This window comes from Lissotriton vulgaris, chromosome 8 (assembly GCF_964263255.1).
Source record: "Lissotriton vulgaris chromosome 8, aLisVul1.2, whole genome shotgun sequence".
Taxonomy (NCBI): domain Eukaryota; kingdom Metazoa; phylum Chordata; class Amphibia; order Caudata; family Salamandridae; genus Lissotriton; species Lissotriton vulgaris.
Window position 1 is genome coordinate 1,546,379,470 of NC_141696.1, and position 16,216 is coordinate 1,546,395,685.

Below are 16,216 nucleotides of genomic sequence, written 5' to 3' on the forward strand. Positions count from 1 at the left end.
AAGTGTGAGCGTTACCAGGGCTCGAAAAATTCACTCGACCGCTCGCATTTATGAATTAGATTAATTCAGGACAAGCTGTTTTTAGGTCCTACTCGCCCTTTCTGGTGAGTAAGAAGACAAACTGACATTTGACTTCTGCCTCTGAAAGCAGAGGAAATGTGACAAGATAGCAAGATTTAAAGGCATCTTTATTGCTCACAAAGTAAATGAGCAATACAAATGCGTTTAAATCTTGTTAATTTGTCACATTTGCTCTGCTTTCAGAGTCAGAGGTCAAGTGCATTTCACTTAGGTCGAGGAGATTTTGTAGGTTACTAGACATGCAGGTCTAGTGCATTTTAGGGATTTTTCGAACCCTGGTTACCCACGCAATAAATGGCCTACGATCCGCCAACACCAACCTCAGCAATAGGCTTTGCAGTTGAATTTGTCAGAGGAATGAGAATACTGATGATTAGGTACAAGAAACAAGGGAGTACGTTCATCTTAATGATAGCAATTCAGCACGACAAGGAAAGAGGGAGGTGAATCCAGCGGTAGATTTGTGTGGAAAGCTTGTCCCTTGCAGGCCGTAGTTTAAGTGGATGAGCTGTTCCCTGCTCTTATGTAGTACGATCCCCAAGTATTTGGTGGAGTTAGCAGACACCCGGAAGGGATGTTGGCATGGTGGATGTGGCTCATGGCCTCCGTCAGTAGGAACAGTTCAGATTTAGCCCTGTTGATACGGAGACCCGAAAGTCTGCTGAATCGAATAATTTTCCACACTATAGGGTCTAGGTTTTCCTAGACAAATTAGAGGAAATTCAAGTATAATTAATTCTAAAATGAAATAAAAAGAAATGGTCCTTAGTTCTGTACAATAATGATAAGGGCATATTAGCCAAATTTTGAGCAAAGATTCATTCTGGTTATAATATCTGCAGAAAATGTGCCAAATGTATGTCAGAAAGCAGGAGTACGCAAATGTAATCATACCTTAATCTTCTTTGAATGTTTATTCTCTATGAAGTGTCTCAATGTGTTCTCAATACAAATGTCAGCAACTTGTGTATAACAACATGTTATTCTTTTGCAAATCAACTGGTGTCAGAGGCAACTGCAATGCATATCTTTATACAACAACAGATCACAATGTTCCTTCACATTCCTCAGTTACATCTGATCATGCTGTCATTACCAACATCCTCCTACCCAGTTAATACCCAGCAATAGTTCTGTAGTTTTCAGAATCTCTTTTGCCCCTTTTCTGTAAACTAGGACCTAGTAGAGGCATGTACAAAGTACTAAATATATCAGGACAAGGATCTTGTTATGCATCCGAGGCTGCTTAGGTATTACTGCCACCTCGCAACGCTCCTTGAGATGGGCTCTTTGATTTCATTACACTAAATATATCTAAAGGCAACACTCACAAATATTCAGGGGAGAGCTGGTCTTTTTGCAATTGTGTAAATGACAGATCTTGAAAGAAACAATTGCCAAAATACACTGATGCAATAAATAACAAGCAAACACAGGAAGGGTGAATGGAGGGAACTACTCATTTTAAAAACATTTCCAGGAACAGATCTGTCCCTCAGATCTCATTGTCCCAGATATCTTTCCTTGTTGTGAGCCTAAGACCCACAAGTGGCCATGGAAATTAGGTACTGCAAAGAATGGAGTCACTACATATGTGCATTGCATTGACTGGTTTTCATATCCAAAGGTTTCTACCGATCCAAATATATCTCTAAAATTAATTCATGTTCAAAAATATATAGGTAGCACCTTGAATCGAAAAGCTTCATGCATTCTTAATGTACAGAGATACATTTTGTTATATATTTGAATTAGTTAGACAGCAGAATGTGGTAGTGAAACAGCAGTTTAGAAACAATTGCAATTTCATAATTTTCTCTAGCTCCTGGTCCCAGTGTTTCTGCCATACTGTAATCTAGAATATGGGACGATACTGGAATGTGGTTTAGTGGCCACCATCTGCTGTATCTCTCCTGTATTGTAGGTTCTGTATCTTTCGGATTCTTAAATCATGTAGTAGAATGACTACTAGCCTGGTATGTTAAGAGTAATCAATCGTTTCTGGGTTTCATTTTGTGCTTTCATAACCACATATAACTATTTATGCCTCTACTTTAAACAGTATGAGGTTTCTGTAGTACCTCGCACTTTTCACTGTATGTCATATTCTGCCCAATTACCTAGTTTCCTGCTGGTTGCTAAATTCCTTAAATGGTTATCAGTTATTCTGTGTCTACTCCTGATTTATCTAATTGTACCAGATGTCTTTGCAAAATAATTTTGAAATATACATTGGATGGCCCCAGGTAATGATGAAAGCAGACTTACTCTCAAGTTCCCACATGGTACAGTATTCTGAACATTAAGGTCACTCCTATTGCCAGTTCCTCTGTAGACAAAGGATGGTTTCTTGTAGCCTTGCAAGGTTGCTTAATGCCCAAGCCTCCATCTGCATAAAGTATCATTTATCAATTGAATTCTTGTTAAAATGCTAAATATTTAGAGGATTTCCTGATTTCCCAGGTGTTGACTTTCTGATGCCATGAGAGGCTTTATTACTTGACGATCCTGCTGCATTCAGAACATGCATACAGTTTCACACCTGTGTGAGTTCTCTTGTGTATTATTAGTGATATCTCTGTAATGAATATGATGCCCCACTCAGAATATTTACTTGATTTCAATCTACAGTGACTGTCATACTGCTTCTATTATGAAACCCTGTATACTCATGGGTCGGAATTATGAGTTTGAAGGTATTTAACACATCCAATATTTATTGTTAAATAACTCAGCTTTTGTTACATTTCATCAGGTCAGACCTGACAAAGTTTAACAGGGGAAAACATAGGGGGCCAGATGTAGGAAACCTAATACTGGTCGGTAACGGCCGAAAGTACCGAATTGCGGCCGTTACCGACCGGTATTAGGCATTTGAAATGTAGGGGCCTAATTTAAGGATTCGATAACTTACAGGATCCGTAATTTAAGGAATCTGTAAATTAGCGAATTCTGAAATACTGATTCGGTAAATTACCGAATCCTTAATGTAGGAAGCACTCAAGTGAGTGCTTTTCACTTGTAAGGATTCGTTATTTACCACAAACTAATAGTTGGTGGTAAATATCGAAAACTTTAGAAAACGCAATTTTGTGCTTTTTCCAACTGTGCCATGTGGCAGACACACATGCCCTTAGGGCATGTATGTGTGCCACATGTGCACCCATGCACTATGCAGGTGTGCAACAGGGTGTCAATGTGACACCCTGCCACCCTTGTAGGTCTACCGTTTATTACCGATTCGGTATTTACCGAATCAGTATTTCTCATTCATTCCTATGGGCCTCCAGGCAATACCGAATCATTAGCTACATATCATTTAACGAATCGGTAAAATTCGGTATTTTAGAATTGGTAAATTATATTTACCTACATCTGGCCCAGGGTATTTACTGTATCATGCAGCTTTAGGTGCATAAAACACAACAATCTGCAAGTTATACCCCATAAACCCATAATTGGTGGTATTTATCACAAATGATAAATAAAGTACCCCGTGGTATCATTATTTATCAGGGGCAATAAATAGTGTCTCAAGTGGTAATCAGGCCCTTACACCATTAATAGGATTTCTTTCCTTTATCGCTTCTCAAATGGATTGAGAGATTATATTTTCCCCAGAAAGCGTTGTCACATTAAGTAGATGTGCATGGTTTCTTTGTTGTAGATTATTCTATTTGTCACTGGATCTACACTCGTAGTAAAGGTGTGTGGTTCTCAGATGATTCAACAGAGTACCTTTGTGTCTGAAAGCCTGGTCACATTCAGAACATTTATATGGTTTCTCCCCTGTGTGAATTTTCTGATGAACTGAAAGATGACTCCTTCGCTTGAAAGCCTTGTTACATTCAGTACATTTATATGGAGCCTCCCCCGTGTGGATTCTCTGATGAGCGTACAGATTATCATTACGCCTGAAAGCCTTATCACATTCAGAACATTTATAGGGTTTCTCTCCAGTGTGAGTTCTCTGATGTATTGTCAGCCTTTTCTTTCGAACGTATGCCTTGTCACATTCAGAACATTGGTAGGGCTTCTCTCCAGTGTGATATCTCTGATGTACTATAAGATCAGCTTTCAGAATGAAAGCCTTATCACATTCAGTACATTTATATGGTGTCTCCCCAGTGTGGATTCTCTGATGTATGTAAAAACTATCAGTTCGCCTGAATGCTATATCACATTCAGAACACTGAAATGGTTTCTCTCCTGTGTGGATTTTCTGATGAATTGCAAGATGACTCTTTCGCTTGAAAGCCTTGTCACATTCAGTACATTTATATGGTGACTCCCCCGTGTGGATTCTCTGATGAGCGTACAGATTATCACTACGCCTGAAAGTCTTATCACATTCAGAACATTTATAGGGTTTCTCTCCAGTGTGAGTTCTCTGATGTACTGTCAGCCTTTTCTTTAGAATAAATGACTTGTCACATTGTGAACATTTGTAGGGTTTCTCACCAGTGTGATATCTCTGATGTACTAATAGTTCAGCGTTCAGAATGAAAGCCTTATCACATTCAGAGCATTTGTGTGGTTTCTCTCCCTTGTGATTTCTCTGGTGTAATGACAGCCCATATTTGTGCGTGAAAGCTTTGTCACAATCAGTACACTTATACGGTTTCTCTCCAGTGTGATCATTCTGATGTCGCATTAGATAAAGTTTGGTTTTGAAACCCTTGTCACACTCAGAACATTTATATGGAGTCTCACCCCTGTGAGACATGTGATGTTTCCTTAATTGTCCTTTTGAAATGAAAGCCTTCTTACATTCAGAACATCCATAAGGTTTTGCTCCAGTGTGAACACTCTGATGTATTTTCAGCTGTCCTTTTGTAATGAAAGCCTTCTCACATTCAGAACATTTATATGATTTCTCAGCTGTGTGAGTTTTTTGGTGTAGGGATAGTCCACTTAGTCCCTTAAAAGCTTTTTGACATTCAGAACATTTATATGGTTTCTCGCCGGAGTGATTTCTTTGATGCATCACTAGGTTGTCCTTTGTGATGAAACACCTGTCACACTCAGAACATTTATATGGTTTCTCACCAGTGTGTATTCTCTGATGTCTTATCATACTTGTCTTATGACGGAACACCTTAGTACACTCAGAACATATATATGTTTTTTCCCCAGTGTGAATTCGCTCATGTATTGATAATTGTCTCTTTTCATTAAAAGTCTTGTCACATTCAGAACATTTATATGGTTTTTCTCCAGTGTGAGCATTCTGATGTCTCATGAGGTGAAGTTTGGTGTTGAAACTCTTGTCACACTCAGAACATTTCTATGGAGTTGCACCACTGTGAGACATGTGATGCAGCCTTAAATTTCCTTTTGTAATGAAAGCCTTCTCACAAACAGAGCATTTATATGGTTTCCCACCAGTGTGACTTCTCTTATGTATGGATAGGCCACCTATTGCCTTAAAAGCTTTTTGACATTCAGAATATTTATATGGTTTCTCGCCGGTGTGATTTCTTTGATATATTATTAGATTGTCCTTTGTGATGAAACACTTGTCACACTCAGAACATTCCTAAGGTTTCTCGCCAGTGTGTGCTCTTTGATGTCTTATCAGATATTTTTTAAGATGGAAAGCCTTATTACATTCTGAACATCCATATGTTTTTTCCTTAATGTTATTTTTCTCCTGAGATGATAAATCACTCTTTTGCGTGAAAGTCTTTTCCCATTCAGAACATTCAAATGGTTTCTCACCAGTATGGGTTATGAATCTTTCATCACTGGGAATTTGTGATGAACGTCTGGTCACACTCAGTGCATTTATATGGTCTTAGTTCAGAATAGAATTACTTTTGTTCAAGGAGATTGTACTTGTGAGAAAACCTTTACATTCAAGACATTGAAATGTTTTTTTTCCAGTATGGGTTTGGATGCCTGCAATCAAATAGCTTTTTCTAACAAAAGTCTTCTGGAGCCACTGTAGATTTATGTTGTCTTAATTTGCAGAGATCTCCTTGATGTTTTTCCACATGGATCTTTATGTAAAAATCGTGTGCATTTAAAGCATTTGTGCACCTCCTCCATTATGCACACATTATGTTTAAGTAATTACATCCTTGTAATAATACCCTAGAGACACTGGGTAAATGCATGTAACTTTTCTTGTGTCTGTCCAAGTTAATACTGTCACGTTAGGTACATTTTACTTACACATATAGATGAAAAATTACCTCCCTACATTTATTGGATTAGTATTAGAACTGCAAAGTTGTGCACTTAAATGAAGTGCACTTGTGTCTTTAATGTGACAAATTAGGTAAATCTCTCTTATTTCTTTTCTCACTGGTATAAAGTCAATTATACAGTATTAGTTGGCATTTTTAAAGCACATTTAGTGCATGGAAACAATGTTTTGACTGTATGGCACGTGTGATTTGCTATAAGATAGTCATTTCTCATATTCACTGATTATTTACATGGTAACGCTCTGTGCTAGCCTCTCATGAGGGGATATTCTGATGTGTTGTTAGAGTTGCCTTTTACGCAGAAGACATCAATAAGTAGTTTCGTCCATTGCTAGTGTTTAGTGTATACATTTTCTGTTGTTATCCTAGTCACTTTAGCCTGGAAAGATTTATTACATTGTATACATTTGTGGGGCTTTCACCTCGTTGGTCAATTGATGGATTAGGGATCCTTGGAATGCTAACATGCACTCACACTCATGAGATACCCCTCAGTCCTTTGGTGTGAGGTGCTATGTCCCATTCCTCAGACACACATCATTCAATAGGTGTCTGATACCAGAATTGCACAGAAAAAGGCTGTTTGCACCAGGAACGCACATCAGTAATAATTGTAGAGCTTCTTTAGTAGAATAAAGTCTCCGAAAACAGTTTGTACTTTTCAGGGGGCGTCTCAAAAGTTGAATTGCAATTCTTGGTGTCCGCGATATTCCTCTGACCATTAATTTTATTCTGTGTTTCTTTGACTTTAGGGGACAAACAAATAGATAAGCATTAGCATTTTATGAGCCAAAAACACAAATATCAGCATTAAAAACATTAAGTTTGTTTTCTTATATGAAAATGAAGTCACAAAAGCCAGGAACACAATTGTAAGTGATGTTCACAGCGCATTAGCATAGAAATAATATAAACCTAATCTAGTGGCCATAGTATTTTATTCATTTATGGACCAAAACATTTCCATCCTAGTAACACGATCCAGAGCAAATTGTTAGTCATCCACTAAAAATGTTCATAACAATAATTATAATGGACAGTGAGATAACTATACACCAATTACCAAACACACAGCACGAAACAGGAAAAATTGGTGAACATGACTCTGCTGACAACATGGATTAAAACAAAAACCTGGATGTGTAATCCAATAATTACAGCATGAATGACACTGACATATAGACATCTATCATTAAATAGGGAAGTCCATAGCATGTATTGGGATACATCAGAAATCTTCTAAGATATTTATTTCAGTTATTTGAGGAGCAAAGCAATACCAACTGCTGTTTTCTGGTGCTAAACTACAGGAAGCTGCAGCCAGAAGTTAAGGTTTTATTGACCAAATAGCCATGGTTTTAGAAGCTTTGTACAAACAATCTTATCAGTCCTCGATCGGAGATATAAAGAAAGAGAATTCCACAGTTTGGCAACAGTGACTAAAAGGCACGCCCACTTTTCTGGGATTTGCAAAGTAAAGGCTGAAGAAGAAAAAAAAAGTTCAGGTCACAGAATGCAAACAAAACAACTTCTTCTTGAATGTTTCCATGTATATTTTTGTGACAGATCGAAGGTTCCAAGGGCACATTTTAAAACTCAGACAATGATACATGTGATCCAATTAGCAGAGCATGGATATGTCAAAAACAAAGATAACTTCTAATTCACTGATCAGAGCTTTAATTAACATAGAAACTAACTGCCTGATCTAGTTTGCAGGTGGACTATCATCCGTCCAATTTAGAGATCACTGCCGGCCACACAGTTACTGTCAATGTACTAAAGCTTTTGGGGACAGCCGCTATTGGTTTAGATGGTCATTCACTCAAATTGTACTACAGTTTTTCCCCCTAAAAGTGGAAAGGTTGTTATTGGAAATAAAAAACTATTCACCGCCACATTCAGGGAGTATTATATGCTTCATATTTTATTTTTGAAGGTGTCCTACTTTACACTCAAAAATGACATGCTTCTCATGTCACAAACAGTAATGACTAACTTCTCTCCAATTCCTCTAATATCCCAGAAACACCATTAAAGGGAGATGAACCATGTACTAAGTATGTGCAGGAGGCCCTCCACACAACAGTCATCTGCTGCAAGGGAGGGCCAGCGGTGTGTCAAAGGTAAGCCTGTCGGCGCTTGTATGCCACTGGTCACCGCCTGAAATGCAGCCTCTTTCCGATGAGGTAAGCTGGCTTTTCTTACTTACTCCTCTGAGCAACTAAATTCATTGGGAAGCGTTGCCCCAGTCCGCTCTCATTTTCTGGTGACTAGGTCCCACTTACTTTCCCCACCATCTGTTTGGCATCATATTGTCACAAAATCGAACACCAATAAACTATCTGCATACATGAAAATGGTAAACTCTTAATAACCAACCGATCACATGTCAATCAATCAATACGTTTTTTTTTAAAGCGCACCACTCCCCCTTGAGGGTCTCAAGGTGCTTGGGGGTAGGGGGTGTAGCTCCAGGTCAGCCGAAAATCCAGGGTCCTGACGGTGTGCAGGGTAGGGGGGCGTCTGATTTTGACTGGGAGCTTGTTCCAAGCCTTGACTGCGACATAGGAGAAGGCCATTCCGCCTGCTCTGGTTCTGCGGATGTGCAGGGTCTCAGCTAGGGCAAGGTCGGCAGAGAAGAGGGTTCTTTTCGGTACGTGGAAAGTGATTCTTCTGTTGTTCGAAGTTGTGGAGAGATTTGTAGGCGTGGATGAGTAGCTTGAAGGCTACTCTCTTCTCGACAGGGAGCCAGTTAGATTAGATTAGAATAAAATACTTGTAAAGCGCATGGGTGCCCCAGCAAAAAGGCGTCCCAGCGCTGGAGCAAGACTAAGCAGGGGACAAGACCAAGGGGTTAGACATGAGAAAAGAGCCAGGTCTTCACAAGACGTCTGGAGGCCTGATAGTCAGGGTTCCTGCAAATGTGAGGGGAGAACAAAACACAATGGTTCAGCACTCCACAATAAATAGCGACAAAGCAATAAAGTTTGAAGAGTCCGTTCAGTAGAGCTTAAAAATTTCTTTTATTCTTTTTTCTTTCATACAAGCGTAGCCAACGCGTTTCGTCCAGAGGACTTCTTCAGGGCAAAAGTAGTATGATCCTATGACGAGCAGTAATTGTAGGTCGAAATTTAAAAGTCCAAATACAGGGGTGTGTAGGGATGGCCTCCTTCTCTCAGGTGTTTTAATTCCTGCGAATGTTCCATGCAATTAGCTTTTTTTAGAAAGGTTCAGGCTTTCCTCAAACCGTCCAATGTGTCACGTATATTCCCTTAGAATGGCGTCGTCATCTCTCTCCGCAGGGTTGCTGACCTTTTTGCAACCCTGCTGAGAGATGACTGCTTTGTCCGTTTTCTTCCAAAGCGGATCAGTCTGCTGGTTGCTCCCGAGCTCCTCCGTCTGTATTCCTCCCCGTTCTGCTGCTTGCCGCAGCTGCTTAAATGTCTCTGTCCCCTCCTCCTCAGTTCTGGTCACAGGTGTTCATCCTCTGGACTCCGACGGAGGGTCTAGACCACTAACCTCACTTCCGGGATCGTGAGAGACCGCAGCCATGTTGGAATCTTCGGGGCCGTTCGTTGTGACAGCCTCCACTTGATCACAGCCATAGTGCAGGGAGTCACAGTGTGTTTTATATTTATGTGATGAATGATTGGTATTACTCTATGAGGTTATCAAATTTTATGTCTTATGTTGACATACTGTAACTATGCATTTACATATATGTGACATTGAAGTTTTGTGTGACTATTAAATCGTGGTGGTACCTATATAGGGAGTGATGGCTTAACATTACACGTAGGACGAATTTGATTGTGTATGGTGAGTGGCTGATATCTGTTTGAGGGTGTGAGATTATCTCTCCAAGGGAGGTTTTCTTCCACTGGTTTGCTAGTGCCCTGGCCCCTTGTTGTGAGGGCCCCTCTCATTATCTCTCACCTACCATCAGCCATCATGTCATCTCGATTAAGTGCTAGCTAGACAACACTTGTGATCAACATTGCTTGTGCAGAGGAGCAGTGTTTAATCTCCCTGTGACCTGCCTGAGTTTAGCTGACAAGCTTCAGAGGGATGGGAGAAGAGTAGGCTGTGCTGGTCTCTGTTCAAGAGGTCACTGTAATGACCACAAGTGTGTCAGACTATGGCCTACTGTTCCTTGGCAATATTGAAGCTTCAGGGAACTCCTAAACGCCGGCTACCTCAGTTGGCCTGTAGACTGAAGTGAAGAGGCGAGCACTACCTGCGGGCAGTGGCCCTTGGCCTGTGTACATTGACAATGAAAGCCATCTGAGGAGCCACTGCTACTAGTTTGAAAAGTTGTCTGCTGAGTGGATACTTTCTCCCCGCAGTTGATGAAAGTTTTCTGGCTTAGGTGGACCTTCAGTACAGGGATGTGGAATTCCTATAGCCTGACGCCCAGGACATACTGTTTTGGGTTCAAGGGCAACAAGTTTCTATGAGTATGTTGTCCTTGGGACAAGTAGGCCCAAGCCCCTGCAGCACAAACCCTTTGGGTGCCAATTTGCAGTACAGCAATATGGATCAGGTAAGGGCACTGTCTGCAGTTAAGTTAACATTTTTGTCTATATGTTAATGCTGTTCAGACTTGTGTTTATGGTTTAGTAATACAAGGCATTTAATATTAGGGTGAATGCTCCAAGTACAAATTGTAAGCTTTGATTGCACTACGGACAGTGGTTCCAGCATAAAAATGTGTACACATGTTTTCAAAGTTTGGTTATACGAGTCTATGTATGTACGTTAGTAGGCATGCACAGACTCAAAAGGACATTCTAACCCTGGACTATTGCTTACGACTACCTTCAGCCCCAGTATGTAGATCCGCGGAAACGTGGCAACATAAGGGGATTGCAAGTATTCAAATACTACTATGGTTACAACCCTGACATAATCACAGAGGCTATATCAGATCTCTTATATAATGCGATTGCTGCCATAATTTGTCACCACACTACATGGCACCACAGGGACAAGTGGATTTTGTTACAACACAATAGATTTATGAAGCAACCTGCCCCATGGACAAGTAGATATTTTTATTAAAATCAAAGTAGAACAACTGTGTTCTGGGAGTGTAAGTTGGAGGATTCTGGTGCAGACAGCTCTTGGCACACTCTAACCCTCCGTTTCTACTTTGGATGAACGTGACATTTTTAGCTATTGGGGTCCCATTGTACAGGACTTAAGGCCAACCTCCTGTGTTCAGAAAGATGCACCCACCATGGTCATCACATGTGACGCATTAGTGTTGGCAGGGCAGAGGAATAATGTCACTTGTTTCCTGTTATAGTTCTAGCAAGCCAGCCTCTCATCCCCTCTACGTTCCCTACAACCGACAAGAAGCACCTTGGGCTGTTATTATCTCACAGTATGTATGGGACGATTTCTTTGGAGAGATCATCACAAAATTGTTTTGGCTGGATATGTTCTTTGACTTGGTTTCATCCAGACGGCTGAGCAGTCTTGCAATATGTAAGAGTAGACACTACAGGATCTTTCAACCAAATGTAAAGGTTTTTTTAATCTGGTTTTGGTTTTTATCATAAACTATACTAATAACTTGTTTTCCTTATGTTTCAATGAGAAATGTCTATAAAAAAAATGAAACAGTTGATGCCTATATATTATTAAAATAAACAAATGTTTAAGGCAGAAAAGCTGTCTGCAGTTCTGTGTTGCCCGGTGGTTTATCGTGCCACTCCATGAAACACGTAAGTGGCAGAATATTGGTTTGAAAAAACTCCTCCTCCAGAGACCTTGTTTCTGTCCTGTACGTTGAAAGTGGCAACTGTTCTCCAACATTGGATCTCTCATACATTCACATACTTTTATCATTCCCATCATCAGCCTAGGAATTCTCTGTATATTTAAATAGAAGTGAACAGTGTTTGTTTAGTAGCACAACCACCTTATTTGACACAAGCCGACCTTTAGCCAAGGAGGTGGAAGTGTTGGCCCTTCTACTTCTCCTAGAGGCCACTATAGCTCTGATTTCTATCGCACGTCGTATGTGAGGGAATCACCAGGCAGAGCTGTGCTCTAACCGTTAGTTAACCTAAAATTGTGATTTTCTTTGCTTACCCTAGGACCAGCCCTTTATCGGCAGCCACTATACTGCGAGTTGGTTTCAGGGAAACTTACTATTCTGAGCCAAGGAGACCATTCAGCTTCCTCACAACTTTTTTATTTTATTTATTTAAGAAGTTTTATATAGTGCTAGCCAGACCGGGGGTGTCGGAGCGCTTCACATCAGTTATAGAGCAGAGCAAAAGAGAGCAGATCATAGTACAATAAAGTGAGACATTTCAGATAAAAGTAATAGTAATGACAATGATGAAGAGTTCCGTTTCAAGGTCTTGTTACCACCGCATCCGAGAGGGGTAAGGTGACATTTTCAGGACTCCGGCTGCTCCTATCTGTTCGCTAGGGATCGATTGAGGAAAAGGGTTTTGAGCTGACTTTTGAATTTAGCGAAAGAGGGAATAGGTCTGATGTGTGGGAGAATAGAGTTCCAGATTTTAGGCGCATTTCCGGCGAAGGACCTGGCTGTGGTTTTTTGTTTTCATGATTTTAGCGGGATGAGAAGTAGGGTGTTTAAGCTTCTGAGATTCCTGTTTTGGCCTGCTTTTTTGAGTTTAGCCGCCAGATATTCAAGTTTGCCTGTGTGGAGGGCTTTGTGGGTGAGGCAGGCTGTTCTGAAGTTCGCCGGCCTCTCTATTGGTAGCCACTTGAGTTCTTTGAGTGCAGAAGAGATGTAATCAAATTTCTTTATTCCAGTGACCATTCTGGCAGCCGCATTGAGAGTTGTTTTCAGAGGAGCAAGATGTATTTTAGCTATTCCAGAGAGGATTGTGTTTCCATAGTCCAGTCTTGACAGCAACAATGCTTGGGTGGCTTGTTTAAGATCTTTGGGCGGAATGAAAGGTTTTATTTTGTTTAGTAGCTTCAGGTTGAGGAAGGCGCTCTTAGCCGAGATCTTAATGAGTCGGCCAGGGTGAGGTTCCCATTGACCTTTAAACCACTCGACCATTTGTGGGTTCTCTTCTTTGTTCGAAATGAGGAGTAGTTCGGTGTTGTCTGGATTCAGTTTTAAGTGGTTACTTGACAGCCAAAGTTGCACTTCTCTTAGTGTTTCATCAAGTCTTTGAATGTCTTTAGCAGAGCAGATTTCCAAGTAAATTTGAGTATCATCAGCATATAGGTGGAAGGGGATGTTAGCTTTTCTGAGTAGGGTGGTGAGGGGTTCCATGTAAATGTTGAAGAGTTGAGGGGAGAACACTGATCCTTGGGTACTCCCCTATATTGACTGGGTGAAGGTCGGATTCAAAGCTTTTGATTTTGATTCTCTGGAAGAGGTTGTGAAGGAATGAGGAGAACCATTTGAGGACCACCTGGTCTAGACCAGCCCTTTCTTCGAGAGCCTTGACAAGAAGTTTGGGATCCACTGTGTCGAATGCGGCCGATAGGTCTAGGAGAATGAGGAGGCAACATTGGTCTGAGTCAAGTGATTTGTGGATGTCATTGATTATGTTGAAGATCGCGACTAATGAGTTGAGAAGGTTGGTATTGTCCAGGTATTGGTTTAGTTGTTGGAGTACACATTTTTCTCGGATTTTGGAAAGAAGAGGAAGGTTAGAGACGGGTCTGAAGTTGTTTAAGTCATTTATGTCCAGGCCTGTTTTTTTCAGCAGTGGGGTGACTTGTCCCACTTTCAGACAATCCGGAACGATTCCTGTTTTTAGGGGGGCGTCTATAATACTGCACCAGAGTGGGGCTAGGGAGAGTTTCAGCTTTTTGGTGAGTTGAGCAGGTAAAGGTACTAGGGCATGGGATGAAGGTTTGGAGGTGGAGAGAAGGTTGTCTATCCCTTCTTCTGGGGTGGGCTGAAAGAGTGACCAGGGTTTAGTGATGCGAGACGGAGCGCTACCAAACACCCCACCTGGGCTGCTATAGGGAACGGGGCGCAATTAATGTCCAGAGAGCACTCGATCTTGGAGATGTTATCATATAAGAAGTTGGCGCACCGTTCTTTGGATGCCTGCCCTAGGGACGTATCGGGTTTGGAGGTTTGGTGTCTGATGATATTAAAGAGCTCCTTGGGTCTGTTTTTTGCGCTACCAAGTGCGGAGCGGAAATACATGGATTTTTTGTTCTTTTTTTTTTTTAAACATTTTTATTTGCATATATTTTATTTATTTATTTGTGAGTTTATATAGCGCTTGAATCACTCCGCCAGGAGTATCTCTGCGCTTTTTGACCGGTAAACAGCTGATGCACAGAGGAATGGGATTTAGATTTCAATTTTGAACAGGATGGTTTTTAACTGTTTGCGGAAAGCAAGGTGCTCTTTGCATAACCGTAAAGCCAGAGGTAATTTGTTCCACATCCTTGGCCCCATGGTGGACAGAGCTCTACCTCCATGTCTGACCTTTTTGACATGGGGGACCACAAGGAGGAGATTGTTGCTTGATCTAAGAGATTGTGCTGGAACATAAGGGGCAAATCTCCTTTCCAGATAGACGGGTCCTTGTCCATTCAGACACTTATGGATTAGGCAGCATATTTTAAATCTTGCCCTTTGTCTGACTGGGAGCCAATGCAATTGTTCAAGGAGGGGTTTGGAGGCAGTTCTCGGGGGGGGGGGGGGGCGTTCAGAACAAGGCGAGCTGCCGTGTTCTGAATAACCTGTATTTTATCTAGCACTCCTTCGTTGACCGAGAGTAGCAGACCGTTACAATAATCGATCCGACTCAGGACAAGTGCCTGAACGAGGATTTTTCGTGTTGAATTAAGTAGGAGTGGAAAGATTTTGCGGAGCAAGCCAATGGTGTAGAAGCATATCCCTGAGATGTAGTTGATGTGTTGTTTAAGGGACAGGTCGTGATCAAGTCGAATACCCAAATTCTTCACGACCTGTTTTGGTTCAGGGACTGCTCCAAGCTCAGATGGCCACCAATCAGGAGTCCAAAGTATTTTGGCTTCCCCAAATAACATGATTTCTGTTTTGTTGACATTACATTGGAGATAGTTGTTGGACATCCAATTTACCACTTCTTTCATACCAGACGAGAAAGAGTTCCTAACCTCAGCGGAAAGAGTTTTGAAGGGGAACAGGAGCTGCGTATCATCTGCGTAAGATACGGGGATAAAGCCGTATCTACGCAACACTCCTGCCAGGGGTGCCACATAGATATTAAAAAGTGTGGGGCTCAGGCATGAGCCCTGTGGCACCCCCTTGGAGATCTCAATTTCCGCCGAGTGATATGCACCCATGGTGACTCTCTGGGTGCGATCTGCTAGGAAACTCTTTAGCCATTCGAGGGCTTTGTTCTTAAGGCCAGCGTTCGACAACCGTTGAGTCAGGATGGAATGAGACACGGTGTTGAACGCTGCCGTTAGATCTAGTAGAACCAAGATGACTGAGAAGCCCTTGTCCTGGTAAGCGTGGAGATCATCTGTAACAGACAGCAAGGTGGATTCTGTGCTGTATTTGGGGCGGAAACCTGATTGGGATTCGTCCAGGGCTTGTACTTGTTCAATGTATATGGATAGGTGACGATTGACATGTTTTTCTATAACTTTCCCAAGAAAAGGTAGCAGAGAGATAGGTCTTAAGTTTGTCAGGTCAGACCAAGGTAAGGCGGTGTTTTTCCTTATGGGTCTGACGAGTGCTCGCTTCCATTCCTTGGGAACAGTACCTGAAGTGAGTGACAGATTTACTAGTTCTGTGATCAATGGGCTTAGGTATTCCTCCAAGGTGGGCATTAATCTAGCGGGGATAACATCCGCTGGGCTTCCACTTTTAATCTGTTTTATGAGGGTAGAGGTTTCTTGGAGTGAGATAAGGGGAAAGCTGTCCAGGGATTGTGAGTCCAATATAGAATCTCTAAGATTGGGAACGC

At 41.4% G+C, this 16,216-nt stretch overlaps 1 protein-coding gene across 3 annotated transcripts in view; it reads right to left on the reverse strand.

Moving 5' to 3' along the window:
* LOC147700335 (uncharacterized) overlaps positions 1-16,216 on the reverse strand; it is a 209,067-nt gene that overhangs the window by 139,372 nt on the left and 53,479 nt on the right. For 2 of the 3 annotated variants that reach the window (XM_086935693.1, XM_086935692.1), the window contains one exon: positions 977-7,039. In XM_086935693.1, the coding sequence (XP_086791819.1) occupies positions 3,755-5,323 (1,569 nt within the window). In that variant the 5' untranslated portion in view covers positions 5,324-7,039 and the 3' untranslated portion in view covers positions 977-3,754. Of the gene's footprint in view, positions 1-976; positions 7,040-16,216 lie in introns of those variants that run through there. The other variant, XM_086935694.1, reaches the window with a different exon arrangement.